Source organism: Brassica napus, chromosome C4 (assembly GCF_020379485.1).
Source record: "Brassica napus cultivar Da-Ae chromosome C4, Da-Ae, whole genome shotgun sequence".
Taxonomy (NCBI): Eukaryota; Viridiplantae; Streptophyta; class Magnoliopsida; order Brassicales; family Brassicaceae; genus Brassica; species Brassica napus.
The window spans coordinates 50,194,556-50,208,201 of record NC_063447.1 but is presented as its reverse complement, the minus strand read 5'-3'; the positions used below and the strand labels follow the sequence as shown (position 1 = coordinate 50,208,201).

The 13,646-nt window shown below is 32.9% G+C and overlaps 2 protein-coding genes and 2 long non-coding RNA genes across 6 annotated transcripts; 3 read left to right on the top strand and 1 right to left on the bottom strand.

Annotated features, from left to right (window-relative positions):
- Window positions 1-4,140: 4,140 nt before the first annotated feature.
- On the top strand, window positions 4,141-8,763 carry LOC106446657 (B3 domain-containing protein REM14-like). Of its 3 annotated transcripts, none has more exons than XM_048756398.1 (8): window positions 4,141-4,655; window positions 4,736-5,021; window positions 5,102-5,223; window positions 5,309-5,722; window positions 5,811-7,659; window positions 7,742-8,003; window positions 8,155-8,360; window positions 8,440-8,763. In XM_048756398.1, exons 1-5 carry the CDS (start codon window positions 4,602-4,604, stop codon window positions 6,072-6,074), a joined length of 1,140 nt encoding a protein of 379 aa, XP_048612355.1. In that variant the 5' UTR covers window positions 4,141-4,601; the 3' UTR covers window positions 6,075-7,659; window positions 7,742-8,003; window positions 8,155-8,360; window positions 8,440-8,763. The 3 variants fall into 3 exon arrangements, with proteins under 3 accessions (XP_048612355.1, XP_048612356.1, XP_048612354.1); XM_048756399.1 differs by having other exon boundaries at window positions 7,742-8,027; window positions 8,160-8,360; XM_048756397.1 differs by having other exon boundaries at window positions 7,742-8,027.
- Window positions 7,799-8,682, top strand: LOC106446658 (B3 domain-containing protein REM14). Its single transcript, XM_048755980.1, has 3 exons — window positions 7,799-8,027; window positions 8,155-8,360; window positions 8,440-8,682. Exons 1-3 carry the CDS (start codon window positions 7,799-7,801, stop codon window positions 8,680-8,682), a joined length of 678 nt encoding a protein of 225 aa, XP_048611937.1.
- Window positions 8,764-8,988: 225 nt separating the features above from the next.
- LOC106446663 lies at window positions 8,989-10,584 on the bottom strand. Its single transcript, XR_001288810.3, has 5 exons — window positions 10,431-10,584; window positions 9,947-10,276; window positions 9,543-9,860; window positions 9,383-9,454; window positions 8,989-9,261 (listed from the first exon to the last, which is right to left on the bottom strand). It is a non-coding gene; the product is annotated as an uncharacterized LOC106446663 (long non-coding RNA).
- Window positions 10,585-10,810: 226 nt separating this feature from the next.
- LOC125586361 lies at window positions 10,811-12,450 on the top strand. The gene is made up of 3 exons (XR_007322854.1): window positions 10,811-10,991; window positions 11,905-12,100; window positions 12,228-12,450. It is a non-coding gene; the product is annotated as an uncharacterized LOC125586361 (long non-coding RNA).
- Window positions 12,451-13,646: the final 1,196 nt, after the last annotated feature.

Sequence of the window (13,646 nt, the reverse complement as noted above, 5' to 3'; positions counted from 1 at the left end):
TTTTTTGCAACCTAACAATAGTAGTCAACTGTATTGTAATCATTATCGCATTGTAAACAAGTTTTTATTTCATATATTTCTTATTGGATGATTTACATTCTACAAAATAAAATATTGGTGTATGAGTTTTATATGGAGTGATAACACATTTCGTAGTTTGAAAAAAATAGGACCATATATTGATCAACGTTGTAGAAAGTTGCTATATTTCTAATAAACTATAGTTTACTACATAAATATAATGCATAATCTAACTTCTTTTTTAATGGTATACGTACTATGTAAGCGTATAGTTTAAATATTATATATAATATAATGCATAATCTAATCCTTTTTTAATCTTGTATGTACTAGGTGGTGCCCAAACAAATTTAGTGACTATATATATGGCAATTTTTCAATTCAATTTAATAATATTTGCCCAATATTTCAAATCATTGAATGTATAAATTAATTGCCATATATATTGGGCATTCGAAAAATTATTTCTTGATTCACACTAGAACGCGGAAGATCGACATTGAATGTCATATATATTGGGCAAATATTATTAAATTTATTTACTTTCCATTATATATTCACAAATTAGCATTCGAAAAATTATTATAGGAAAGTTTTGACTCAGACCAGTATTCGTATGGAAATTAGAACAATTTGTGCTACAATTATTTATTAATTTAAAGTTCTATACAAATTCTATTCAATTCCTTAGATTAAGCACCAAGATTCTGAAATTAAGGACTCAACCCATCACAACACGTCAGTCTGGTTATATTCGATCAAGTTAATTTACAAAGTTAATTTTGTTTCATATATGTTGATTTCTTAATTATATTACTTTCCATAATTTTAAAATTGGTAGCTAAAAGTTAGGGATTAATTCGATTTGATTTAGGCGAGATAATACTTTTTTCTCTCTAATCTTTCATAAGCAAAACCCTATAAGTGATCCCTGTATATAACATTAGACTGAAATTCATCCACATCAAAACCTACTATTTTTCTACATACAAAAAAAAATTCATGAATTTCGTCTTTGATTTTGCTTACATTGTTTTTTTATCATGATAAGGTCGATTAAAGAATGTGATTAACAATGATGGGTTTCAAAAATTATTTTTGAACCTAACGATGTTCCAGAAATCGATGTTTTCAGAAAGAGGTATAACATTTCGTTTACTGAATTTGGTAAATATATGTGTTTAGTTTGGTAAGTTGATACTTTGTTATGGCTTTCTATAGAATTGCAAACCACGAGTTCTGAAGACACTTCTAACAGTAGTTGTGGTAATTTTATCAATTTTTTATTTGTTTCTTTATAAATTTGTTTCTTTCATATTTTATTATTCTGTTGCATATGTTTTATTTTATTTTATATTCATAATTTATATTATGAAAACAATAATGCTCTTGCTTTTTTTTGTTTCATCTTAAATTCATAATAAATTTATATAAGTCTTTACTTACGCTTTTAGATGTATTTCCATAAAATATAATTAAAATACCCCAATAAATTAGTCTATATAGTTTTAAAGTTATAATCTCTTTTAATCCATCACCCCGCGCAAGGCGCAAGTTACCACTTAGTGAGTAAATGTTTAAAAAAAATACTAGACCCTGACCCGTGCGCCAGCGCGGATTTGAATTTTCGGTTTTTGGTTATTTATTTAACTAAATAATGTATTTGTAATATTTGATGTATTATATTCACCAAGTAAATAATTTTTTGGCATCTTAAACCATCTATTTACGATGAATATTTGATATCATATAAAAAATTGAACAAATAGACGTAATTAGAGAATTGTAGACGATATATAAAAACAATGGTTATTAATGTAAAATATGAAGAAATATTATATTATGACTTAGTATGGCATAAAAGATTATAAATTAGTTATACATGTTTAAAGAAAATAAAATAATTTTTAAACTTCTATGAAAAATTTAACATAAAAAAGGGCGATAAATTAGTCATCAAATTGTAAATAATTTCATAATTTTATTAATAATAAATTATTTATAGTCTTTGTTTTTCGTCAAGATAATTATTAAATGTCCATAACATTAATATGTTAAAAAGCCATATTATGAAAGTTCATGTTGTAACCGTTTTTTCCGGGAAGTGTAACAAAAAAAATTACATTTAACTCTTCGTTTGGTTTAAGTTAGTGTCGGTAAAATATTAAAAAAAAATTCTCTATCTTTTTCAATGTTCAATTTGAAGCTTATTATGCGGAAATCATACGCAAATATAGGCAATTGGTTGGAATCTCTATATCTTTATATTCTTATAAATTTTAAATTTATTGTTTCCTCTTCTGCAAGCAAATCAATTACCGAAGTAATAGATCAATTGGTTGGAATCAAATCTATTCTTATAATTAGTGTAATTATGGTTACAGTTTCTATATTTAATAGGTACATTAAAGATATGACATTGAAGATATTATATTTTGATTAATAGAAGATATTGGATTTTGAGTTTGTATTTATTAATTTGTTTTTTTTAAGCTTAGAAAATCAATGGGATGATGGTTGGTTGATACATCCTATAAAGAAAACGAAAACTATAGGTGGTTTGAATATTGTACATCGATCGATGCATTTAATAAGTTGACTATATAAAACTTGAACATGATCATTTCAAACTAAAGTATAGGTAGATTATATGCATTTGTTATATTGTAGTTAATATATTTTAAATATTACATAAGTCAAGTGATTCACGTTTTCGTAAAAATAAAATTCAAGTTCATTATTGGGACTTACTCGTACGTAATAAGCTACGTTAAATATGATGTATTTTTAGGTTCATTTAATGACATTAAGTTTAAATTTGATTAAGGAAAACTCATTAATTTAACTGGAAAAGACAAGCATTAAATTATGTAGGTTTATTTAATGACATTAAGTTTAAATTTGATTAAGGAAAACTCATTAATTTAACTGGAAAAGACAAGCATTAAAATAGGTAGTTTAATTTAATTCTCAATGGCATGGAAGTGTAAATAAGTTAGAAAACTTAGGGGTATTTTTTAATGGGTACTTCTCTTTTAATAATAGAAATATTTTTAAATATCTTTACATTTTTATTTGAAATGCAACTCAATATTTTTTTAAAAACAATTATAACAAAACCTTTGAAAATATTTTTAGACGTTTTTTGAAAAATCTGAAAATTAATATTTTAAATTATAATTATCCTAAAATATGATTAGTTTTTATGTAAACGAAAACTAAAATTATGTCAAAAATAATTATATTCAATGATAATAACAATTTAAATTGATTAAAAAAATATATATATACAAAAAATATTGCTAGAAAAAAATTTTCATTCATCTTTCAAATATAAAATGAAAATATTATAATTAAATAATAAAATTTATAAATAAAAGCCATAAATTTAGCAAACGACAAATGAGTTATATTATGCTAAAATTTTGTTTAAAGTTATACTACCGATAGGAGCAAATACCATAAATTTTTTTAAAAAACATATCAATTCTTAAATATTTTTTGAATAAATAATAATTTTTAAATTTAATCAATTAAAAAATAATACACGTTCGATTATGTGGGTTAAAATCTAGTTTTATTGATGCATGTTATATATTAGTGCTGCAAGTTTTAGATAACATTTTAATGATGCACGTTTTGAAAAATCTCCATTATTAAAATTATGCACGTAAAGATAACTTATGAGTTTTTTGTTGATTAAATGACATTACGTCCAAATTCATTTAAAGATATTTCATTAATGTAACTGAAAAAGACAATCAATAAAATAGCTAGTTTAAATTCATTTAAGGATATTTCATTAATGTAACTAAAAAGACAAGAAATAAAATAGGTAATTTAAATTCATTTAAGGATATTTCATTAATGTAACTGAAAAGGACAAACAAAAAATAGGAAGTTTAATTAATGAAGTAAGAGCATTTTCAAATGGGTACTTCTCTTTTAATAATATAGTTATATATATATATATATATAAAGTGTTAAGGGGACTTCAGTTCATGCATGCTTGTTCTGTTCCTTCAGCTGACTACTAATTTTTGAAGTCTAAAGTCACTTTTGCATGTAGAGTTCACAAGTCTTCCTCTGAAACCAAGCCCTTTAATGAATATACATAATAAGAAAACTAAACAAATAGCTCAACAATAAATATGTACATACTCCCTCTGGATTTAAATATAAGATGTTTAAAGTTTTACACACATATTAAGAAACAATAGATACACTATTTTAATTGTTATTTTTTTATTATATCAAGAAAATTTCACTACTCATAATTTTACTTTTCAATTTATGTTTAAATTTTAAAAATAAATACATTAATTATATTTCAAAACATCATACATTTGTATACAAAATAAAAATATAGAACAATCTTACATTCATAGCCGGAGGGAGTATTAAGTTACTAACTATCATTGGTAGCTTTCACCAATGGAAACCGTCTCGAAGTTCAGGAAAAACTCTGACACAAAAATTCATTAAAAGCTCTCTGATCTTAGTGAAATGTTGCGTTTATTACACTCTTTCCACTATGAAGTTGCAGTGTAGATGGTAAGAGGTAAAGGAACTTTGAGAATATGGCGAATCAACATTTCTTCAAGCCTCTTCTTCCCGGCTTCCACAGCCACTTGGTACTCAATCTCTCTCCTTCCTTTTGAATCTTTCTCTATCTCTTTGATGGTTCTACTTTTGTATTTGCATGCTGCTTCAGAAAATTCCTGTAGCCTTCTTCTCCAAGCATATAGAAGGAAGAAATGAGCATAAAAACACGGCGAAGCTGAGATCAGACACGTCGGAGATAACCTGGAAAGTGAAGATAGAAGACGGCCTGAGACTCACTGAAGGTTGGAAAGAGTTCGCTCTTGCACATGATCTACGAGTTGGTGACATTGTCGTTTTCAGACAAGAGAACGACATGGCTTTCCACGTGACACTGTTCGGACCCAGTTGCTGTGAGATACAATATGGATCGTGTTTGGACGACAAGAACAAGCTTGGTGAGTTTTGTTCTGTAATAACTGTGACTTTGAGACTGACATTCAAGACATGACTGAAGTATTATTCTTGTCTTTTGCAGTGACGATTCAAAGCAGCAAGAAGAAAATGAAGAATACAAAAAGAGAAGCAGAGTCTAGTACACTAGAGCCATCTTGTTATGTGGCTAACGTCACGCCTTCAAGCCTGCGATATGACATGCTGGTATCTAACTACTCCTAATGTGAACCAAAAACTCGCATTATTGGGTCTGATTTTGATCAAATCCATTTTTGTAATGAATTGCCAGAATATTCCAAAGAGTTTTGCAAGGGCTAATGGTATAGAGTCAAGAAGTGGAGAGATCATTGTTCTGATGAATGAAAAGGGTACTTCGTGGACTTTAATTTTGAAACGAAAGAATTCATGTGGAACTATGTATATCACACGAGGATGGAGACGCTTCTGTAGAGCCAATGGACTTAAAGCTGGATGTTTCTTCACTTTCAAACTGATACAAAGAGGAGGAACTCTTTTTCTACATAAGTCTCCCTCCTCCACAGAGTCTGAAGATAGCTCAGAAGGTGATGAAATAGAGCCTCTTTCCACAGAATCTAAAAGCTTCAAGAAGACTAGTTCAATATGGAAAGCATCATCTTCATCATTCCAAAACCTGTTTGTGACCTTAACTCTCAAACCTTACGAAGTTGAAAAATCTACACTGGTCAGTTTCATTGACATGCAGTTTGTCGGATTAAACTCTATCTGAGTATTGAATCATTTTTAATTTGTTTTTAGAATCTTTGTTGCAGTATCTTCCTGTACAATTTACCAGGAGGCATAGCATCAATGAGGAAACTAAAATGACACTGTTGGACAAATACGGTGTCAAGTGGTCTACGGATCTGAGGTCTGAGAAGAGAAGTGACAAAATAAGACTGGTAGGGGGTTGGAAAGAGTTCTTCAAAGCTAATTGTGTGGAGATGGGCGAATCGATCATTGTGAAGCTGATTTGGGATGGAGACACAAGTTGTGTCCTTAAGTTCTGCTCTAAGGTGAAGCAAGAGACTAGATGAAACTGTTTCTGATTTCTGAGTGTGATGTTTAAGCTTTTTGTAAGTTCCCTAGAGGACCTGAAATGAATTTAAGTCATGCCAGCTTGGTTACACCATATGAACCAATCATTCCAAAAACTTCTATCCACTCTTCTTTTCTCTTTTTTTTTGTATGAATGTTAAATTATTCAAACAAACAAAAAAACGTTGTTACATCCGAGTCATGCGATCAAGAATTGAAATTTAACTTTTTACAGACTATGAAACCATAATATCGTCAACTGTTTGGTCTTGAGGCTAGCCAGTTGTGTAGCCCTTCCTCAAACCGAGTGTCTCACAGCTTCCTCAGCGAGCTAAATCTGTTCTTCATGGCCTTGTCAATCTCCTTGATCAGTTTCTGCTGTGTAGAAGGAGAACCTTCTTGTTTTCTCCATTGCATAAGATCTCTTAAAATCCCCCTACCACAAACCAAAGAGCACCTCTCTTGTAACTAGAGCTGGGGTTGCATGTCAATGGGTCGAGTCATTTTTTCTGCTGTGTTGAAGAAGAAAAATTTATGTACCCGCACTTGCTCCGTTCAAATTTGCGGGTAAGCACGGAACCCGCAGATAATAATTTTTTTAATAAAATAATTATTTTTCTAAAAAATAATAAAAATAATATATTTATAATGAAAATCATATAATTTTTAATATTTTATATATTTTAAGAAATATCTCTTTTTATAATTTTGTTTACAGATACCGTGATTCTGACTCGTCTGTTCACTCAACCAGCATCCGTATATTAAATCTTTTGAATATGTGAACATGCATCCGTTCCGCAGCGGATCAAACGAGACAAAACCCGCGGATAAACATTTAAATCCCCGGCTCTACTTATAAAACACCGATTAGAGCATCCTCATACTAAATTATCAACAAAACATTAAACAAGAAATATAATATTTTGGAGTTTCTCAAACTTTTGAGCCAAACATCTCCAAAAATGCTTTGAGTCACATTATCAATGAGAATTTCAAAAAGAGTTTCTTAAACAAAAATATATTATCATTTTATAAAATTATAATTAAATAATTAAAAATTAATTGTAAAATATAAATTGAGTTAATCTATAGTTTCTAAGTGTCATATGGGTTCTAATAGGTTTCTAAAAAGTTATCATATGAAAACTTTATTCTATTTTCTCTCTTCACTTTTAATTATTATTGTATTTTTTTTATTCTAAAAAACCCTACATTTTTTACATAAGAACTCGTTGATTTGCTCTTATTTGATTACAAGATAAGAAGTTTCATAAACCCCAAAAGGAAGAAAAAAAATCAACAATTGGAATAAAATATGTTTACAAATTACAAAGATAAAAATCTTAAATTTCATAAGCCCAAAAGCCCATTAGAAAAATGAATTAAGCTTTCCCCAGGCACTTGACTTGAGGAGGAGCTAGAAGACGGATCATCTCTGTGATTTGAAGTTTCAAAGCTTCTATCTAGTCAAGGGTTTGGCTAAGGACTGTTCATATTTCCTTTCTAGTCTTACTGAAGCTTCGGAGAATGGCAAATAAACATTTCTTTCAGCCTCTTCTTCCTGGCTTCCACACCCACTTGGTACTCTTTCTCTCCGTCTCCCCTCCATTTTCTATACATGTCTCTCTCTCTCTCTCTCTCTCTGATTTGGTATTTGCTTCAGAAAATTCCTGTAGCTTTCTTCTCCAAGCATATGGAAGGAAGAAACGAGCATAAAAATATGGCGAAGCTGAGATCAGAGGCGTCGGAGATGACCTGGAAAGTGAAGATAGAAGATGGCCGGAGACTCACTGAAGGTTGGAAAGAGTTTGCTCTTGCACATGATCTACGAGTTGGTGACATTGTCGTTTTCAGACAAGAGAAAGACATGTCTTTCCACGTGACACTGTTCGGACCCAGTTGTTGTGAGATTCAATATGGATCGGGTATAGACCAAGACAACAACCTCGGTCAGTTCTTTGTGTTCTGTCTCTTTCAAAAGCTGTGTGTCTGAGACTGACAGTTTTAACAAGAGATGTGTTCAAGTAACAAAGTTCCAACTATTTACTTGTGAGATTAATCTTCTTCATTTTTCAGAGAAGATTCAAGAGAAGAAGAACCCAAAAAGAGAAGAAGCAGAGTCCTCTTGTTTTGTGGCTAATGTCAGACTGGAAAGCGATGAAGAGAGCAACCACATAAGCTCACAGGAACGTATAGATAGAGAAGATAAAAAGGGTTTAACATCCCAAAGCAGATTTGTGACTTTGACTATCAGATATTGGGACGTCAAAAACTCTAGACTGGTCAGTTTTATCAATCCAAGCCATTTGTCTTCTTTACACTCTCTCGATACTGAATCTTTTGTTTGAATCTTTGTCGCAGTATCTTCCCATGGCTTTCACGAAGGACAGTGGTATCAATGTGAAAACAAAATTGGCTCTGCTGGATAAAAACGATGTGAAGTGGCCTACAGATCTGAGGTCTGAGTACAATGGTAAAAGATTAAGAATGATAGGAGGCTGGAAAAAGTTCTTCAAAGCTAACTTTTTGAAGATAGGTGAATCGATCAAGTTCAAGCTGATTTGGGATGGAAACACAAGTTGTGTCCTTAAGTTATGCTCCTAGGTGAAAAAGTTAGCAACTAAATGAAATTGTATATGAGTTTAATGTTTTGTCTTTTGTTTAAGTGCCAAAGACGTGAATCAATGACTGGCCTTAGACCAACTCCATTGGGAGTTCTTAAAAGAGGTTCCAAACAAATAAAGGGAAAAAAATAAATGAAAAAGAAAAAGAAAGCAGAGAACCGATCTTTAATTTGGGATTTTAAGAGGTGGTAAGAGCATGATTATCCCAAAGACCCACTTTAGGTCTCTTAATCATTTTTAAATATTAAATGTTAATTAAGAAACCTAGTTAAGAGACACCAACATATTTATGTTCCAATGGGAATTTCTTATTTATAGGTTCTTACAAAAGAATTAACAAGAACACATGTTAAGGAAGAACATGAGAAAAAGAAGAAAGAACAAACATATGAAAACATCAACGTAGACAATCCAAGTTAATATCAAACACATTCATATTCATAGACAGAGAGCGATGAAAAGAAAATAAAGAAACTGACTTGAAAGGTGGATTTGCAGTGAAAGCTTAGACATTAAACTATAATCATCATGCGTGGCCAACAACTTGCACTTTTGCTTCCTACAAATGTCAGTAACTGATGAGCCAAAATGTTGAAAAGGTTTCGAACTATCTACTGATCTCATGTCTGTGCTAAGTTTATCTAAAAGTCAACTTAGCAATCCATCGAGTAAGATGATACCTTGGATCGAAGTGGAGCTTGTCGTAAGAACGAGGACATTCCTCAGCGTTATCATACAACGTCCTCAAGAAACTAACAAAAACAAAGCATTAATCAAATACAAATCTTTTTCAATTAACTCATAAAAAAAAGACTTTTGGTAAGAGAGAGAGATCATCACCAGTGAAAATAAGTCCTGCCTCCAGTTCGAGGAACATGGAGAAAGAAGAGCAGATCCTGAAGCGAGCGTTTATCTATGTTAGGAGGATGTTCTTCACGAGATGAAGAAGTATCTGCCCACCTCTTCAACCTCAATGATCTTAGACCCAGCTAAGAGCTGCATCACGAGACCATAAGTGACAATAGAGTGATACCAAGCTCCATGACAGTACCACGGTTGGAAGCAAGAATGAGTTGGGAGATTGAACAAGATGCTTGAGCTTGTGCTTCCTCTTCTCAAGCTCTGCTGGTGGGTTAAGCAGATCGATAAAGCATATACCTTGATTCTCGCAAGGCATTACTTCAAAGTGTAAAGTAGTACCATAAAAAATGAAAAAGGCATTACTTCAAAGTGTAAAGTAGTACCATAAGATCAGCGTGGGTTTCACTGGTGGGAAGATCCCACAAAACGCATCCATGCTCTTTCCATGCCTCTTCCACTGATGAACTTGCCTTGTCCTTCTCCTCGGAAGTGGATTCGTTATGGTTACTTCCAATGTCCATGTTCTCTGGATAACCCTTAGAAGCAGCATCCACAAACTCATCTCCAAACCGAGCTTAAACCGCATTGTTGGCATTCATATGCCTTAACTCAGTTCTTTGATCACATTCTTCACTTCCAGAATCGACTGGAAGGAGTTTTCTTATCAGTGAGATTACATAGCTAGGATCAATTGTAGTATCAAGGTCGAACAACTGCCAGAAACATACAAAGGTCACAACTTTCAATCCAATCAACATAACCCATGATTAAAAAAAAAGAGTACGAAGAAACTACAATTAAGCTTAGTTTTTACAATTAAGCTCAAAGGGAGATTATCGAGAGCAAAGAGTCCCGGCGTAGATTTACCTCATCAGGTGGAGGCGGAGGATGATGCGAGGGACAACCAATTTCTGGTTCTTCTTCTCTTCTTTCATTAGAATCAGGTTTACTTCTTTGCTTTACTTCATCGTCTTCCTCAATTGAAGCTCTCTCTCTCTCTCTCTCTAGAGCTCTCTCTATCGAGAGAGCTTCTCTTCGAGAGAGAGAGAGAGAGAGAGAGAGAGCGAGAGAGAGAGGAGAGCTCTCTCTCTCTCTCTCTCTCTCTCTCTCTCTCTCTCTCTCTCTCCTCTCAGCTCTCTCTCTCTCTCTCTCTCTCCTCTCCTCTCTCTTCTCTCTCTCTCTCTCTCTCTCTCTCTCTCTCTCTCTCTCTCTCTCTCTCTCTCTCTCTCTCTCTCTCTCTCTCTCTCTCTCTCTCTCTCTCTCTCTCTCTCTCTGCCCTAATCAATTAAGCAATCAAGGTACCACCTGTTTCGAAAATCGCCGCCAGGAATAGGAGAACAAAGGAAAAAGGAGAAGAGAGTCCGGAGAACGACGTGTGTCCAGAAGAGACGGTCTCTTCTGTCTCTTGATCAAGAGACGTTCCTGAGGGTAATTGCTATTTTTTATTTTCTTTAAATCTTAATATGCTAAGAGACTGGGCTTAAGGAACCCCGTTAAAGATGGCCTAAGAACCCATACGTCGCAGCTTCCTATTCGACCACAATGAATGTCTCTCTCTCCTTCGTCGGGGTTTCCGTGAAATCTCATCTTTTCTTTTCTTTTCTTCCTCTTTCTTCGATCTCTCAGTCTTCCTCTTCAATAAAATGAGCCAAGATTCCGGGGGTGGTTGATGTCAATCCCAAATATGAATAGCTTGAGATGCTTCTACACTCGAGCCAACTCTCTCCTCCTCCTCCGATCTTCCTTCTCTCCAGTCACGATCCCCCCGTCGCCTCTCCTCCGCTTTCGACTCTCTCTCTCCAATCAAACCGCCAATTCCATCTCAGACGTCGATTCAAAGACACAGACGACTTGTGGAATCGCAAAAGGCGCGATTTCGAGCAGAGAAGACAAACCCGAGGAGAAGCACAGAAAAACCGCCGGTTCAAGTGCTCGGGGATGGGATCCAGGTGAAGTGGTTATGAACAAGAAGAAAGGTAAAGTGAAAACTTCCTGGGTTTGCGAGAGCTGTGGGCACTCGGAAGGGCAATGGTGGGGAAGATGTCGCGCTTGCAACAAAGTTGGGACTATGCGACGTTTCTCTGAAGGCTCTTCTGAGTTTGTTTCAGGGGGTGGTGATGATGATGATGGGAAGCTAATGGTGGGAGAGATTAGTGAGGTTTTGAGGTGTTTAGTTACTTGTATGACGAGTTATGATTATGCGTTGGAGAATTTTAACTCAGGTTGTTAAGGTATAAGATGAGGGATTCTCTGTATATTAAATCTTGACTAGAGGAAATAAACTCTTTGTGAGAACTGTTCCAATTTTTGTGAAAGGTTACATTTTTCATTCTATGAACAGAGCACCGAACAAATCATGTGAAACAAGAAAAGATGTTTCAATCGAAGATCACAATGTTTTTTCTGCTGACTTTACTGTCTAGACGGAGAAGGATTTTGAGAGAAAAGATGTTTGGTGGAAGATATAATGACATAGCTTTGACATGTTACTGGTGGACCATCACAGTTATGGGGCTAATGGCTTTTTCGTTTCTTTGGTATGTTTGTTACGCTCATGCATCTTCCTGTGTTCACTCAAGGTTCTGCAATTTCCTCTAGTTTTAAGACTGTTTACACATTAATCATTGGGTTCATGAGTTGTTTTTTCTACTTTTTGCGGTCAAGGATTTCTGATGTAAGCTATGAAGAGCAGGATGATCCTGATGGTGGATTGGAACGCAGAGGCTTATCAGGTGACTCGTAGTGAGATTCACTTTACAATCTGTCTGCATGTTTCTTCATGTTCCATTCGTTGATACCATCTGATCAAACTTCTTATCATGACTCTTTGTTCATTCACACCTTTGATCAAACTTTTCTTTCATCTTATAAATAAAATCATTCAACTTTCTAAAAAAAAAAAAAAAAAATTTAAAAACCTCAATAAAGTTTTCCCGTTGGAGAAGAAACAATTTAATTAGATTAACAAGAGTTCTTAAGTTTTCAAATCACAAAATTAACTAATAAATAATTCATCAGAACTTTTAATAGTCTCTTACTAATGGACATGCTCTTTTTGCAAGGTTCAGTTGCACTATTGTAGTATATTAAGTACAAGTTTCCCGTGGGAAACCTTTGGCCATTACGGTGTGAAATATGTGAATGATATGTGACTAGTTCTAGTCTGAAGATGCTCTCATTTCAAAGAGAGTCAACGTTATAGACCTTAAGGTGACATTAGTATTACACTATTACTAATATGCCAGCTTACCACACCTACAAAAAGGTTTTTCCTTCATACGATTGATGTACTTGAACTTGAAGTCCAAACTGTATAAGAGCACCTCCAACGTTACGTTTTAGTAGGAGTTATAAGAAATAAAAGAAAAGATAAAATCATTAAAGCAAAAGAGAAAAAGAGTAAAAGTCGTAAAACTCAACTCTTATAACATGTTTATCGCAGGTTTCTCAAGTTGGAGTTTTTATCGTAATATAAGATACGGTCTCTTAGCTTTTAACTAAAAAAGCTAAGAGACGTCTTTTAAATAAGAGATATAAAAGACGTCTCTTAGCTTTTTTAGTTAAAAGCTAAGAGACCGTATCTTATACTACGTTAAGAACCCCAACCTAAGAGGCCTGCAATAAACATGCTCTTATATCTATTATTTAAAAGACGTCTCTTAGTTTTTTAGTTAAAAGCTAAGAGACTGTATTTTATATTACGCTAAAAACTCTAACCTAAGAGACCTGCAATAAACATGCTTTTAGAACCGGTACAGATCGCAAAAGAACATATGTTGCTTTGTTAACTTTTCAATAGGTTCTAAAAAATAAATATACAATCATGTAGTTAGAATATTATTATATTTTTCTCTTTTAGAACTCCTCATAGTTTTACCGATAATGTTGTTCTAATATACACGTTTTTGATAATTTTATAACTAAATTTAGAACTTTATACAAATATAATTATGTGATAGTCAAAATCGTATAATCCGTTTATTTAATGCATTTTGCATTAGTGTAAGATTTAATATTTTATAATTTAAATGAATTAATATTTTTAACTTGTTTTATAATAGTTTAAATATTCTCATGTTTAAT

Bases quoted from the DNA above. Each gene is read 5' to 3' on its own strand.
- LOC106446657 (XM_048756398.1), top strand. From the start codon at position 4,602: ATGGCGAATCAACATTTCTTCAAGCCTCTTCTTCCCGGCTTCCACAGC. The intron at 4,656-4,735 runs GTACTCAATCTC...ATGCTGCTTCAG, and splicing joins CCGGCTTCCACAGCCACTTG to AAAATTCCTGTAGCCTTCTT. The intron at 5,723-5,810 runs GTCAGTTTCATT...TCTTTGTTGCAG, and splicing joins AAGTTGAAAAATCTACACTG to TATCTTCCTGTACAATTTAC.
- LOC106446658 (XM_048755980.1), top strand. From the start codon at position 7,799: ATGGCGAAGCTGAGATCAGAGGCGTCGGAGATGACCTGGAAAGTGAAG. The intron at 8,028-8,154 runs GTCAGTTCTTTG...TTCATTTTTCAG, and splicing joins AGACCAAGACAACAACCTCG to AGAAGATTCAAGAGAAGAAG. The intron at 8,361-8,439 runs GTCAGTTTTATC...TCTTTGTCGCAG, and splicing joins ACGTCAAAAACTCTAGACTG to TATCTTCCCATGGCTTTCAC.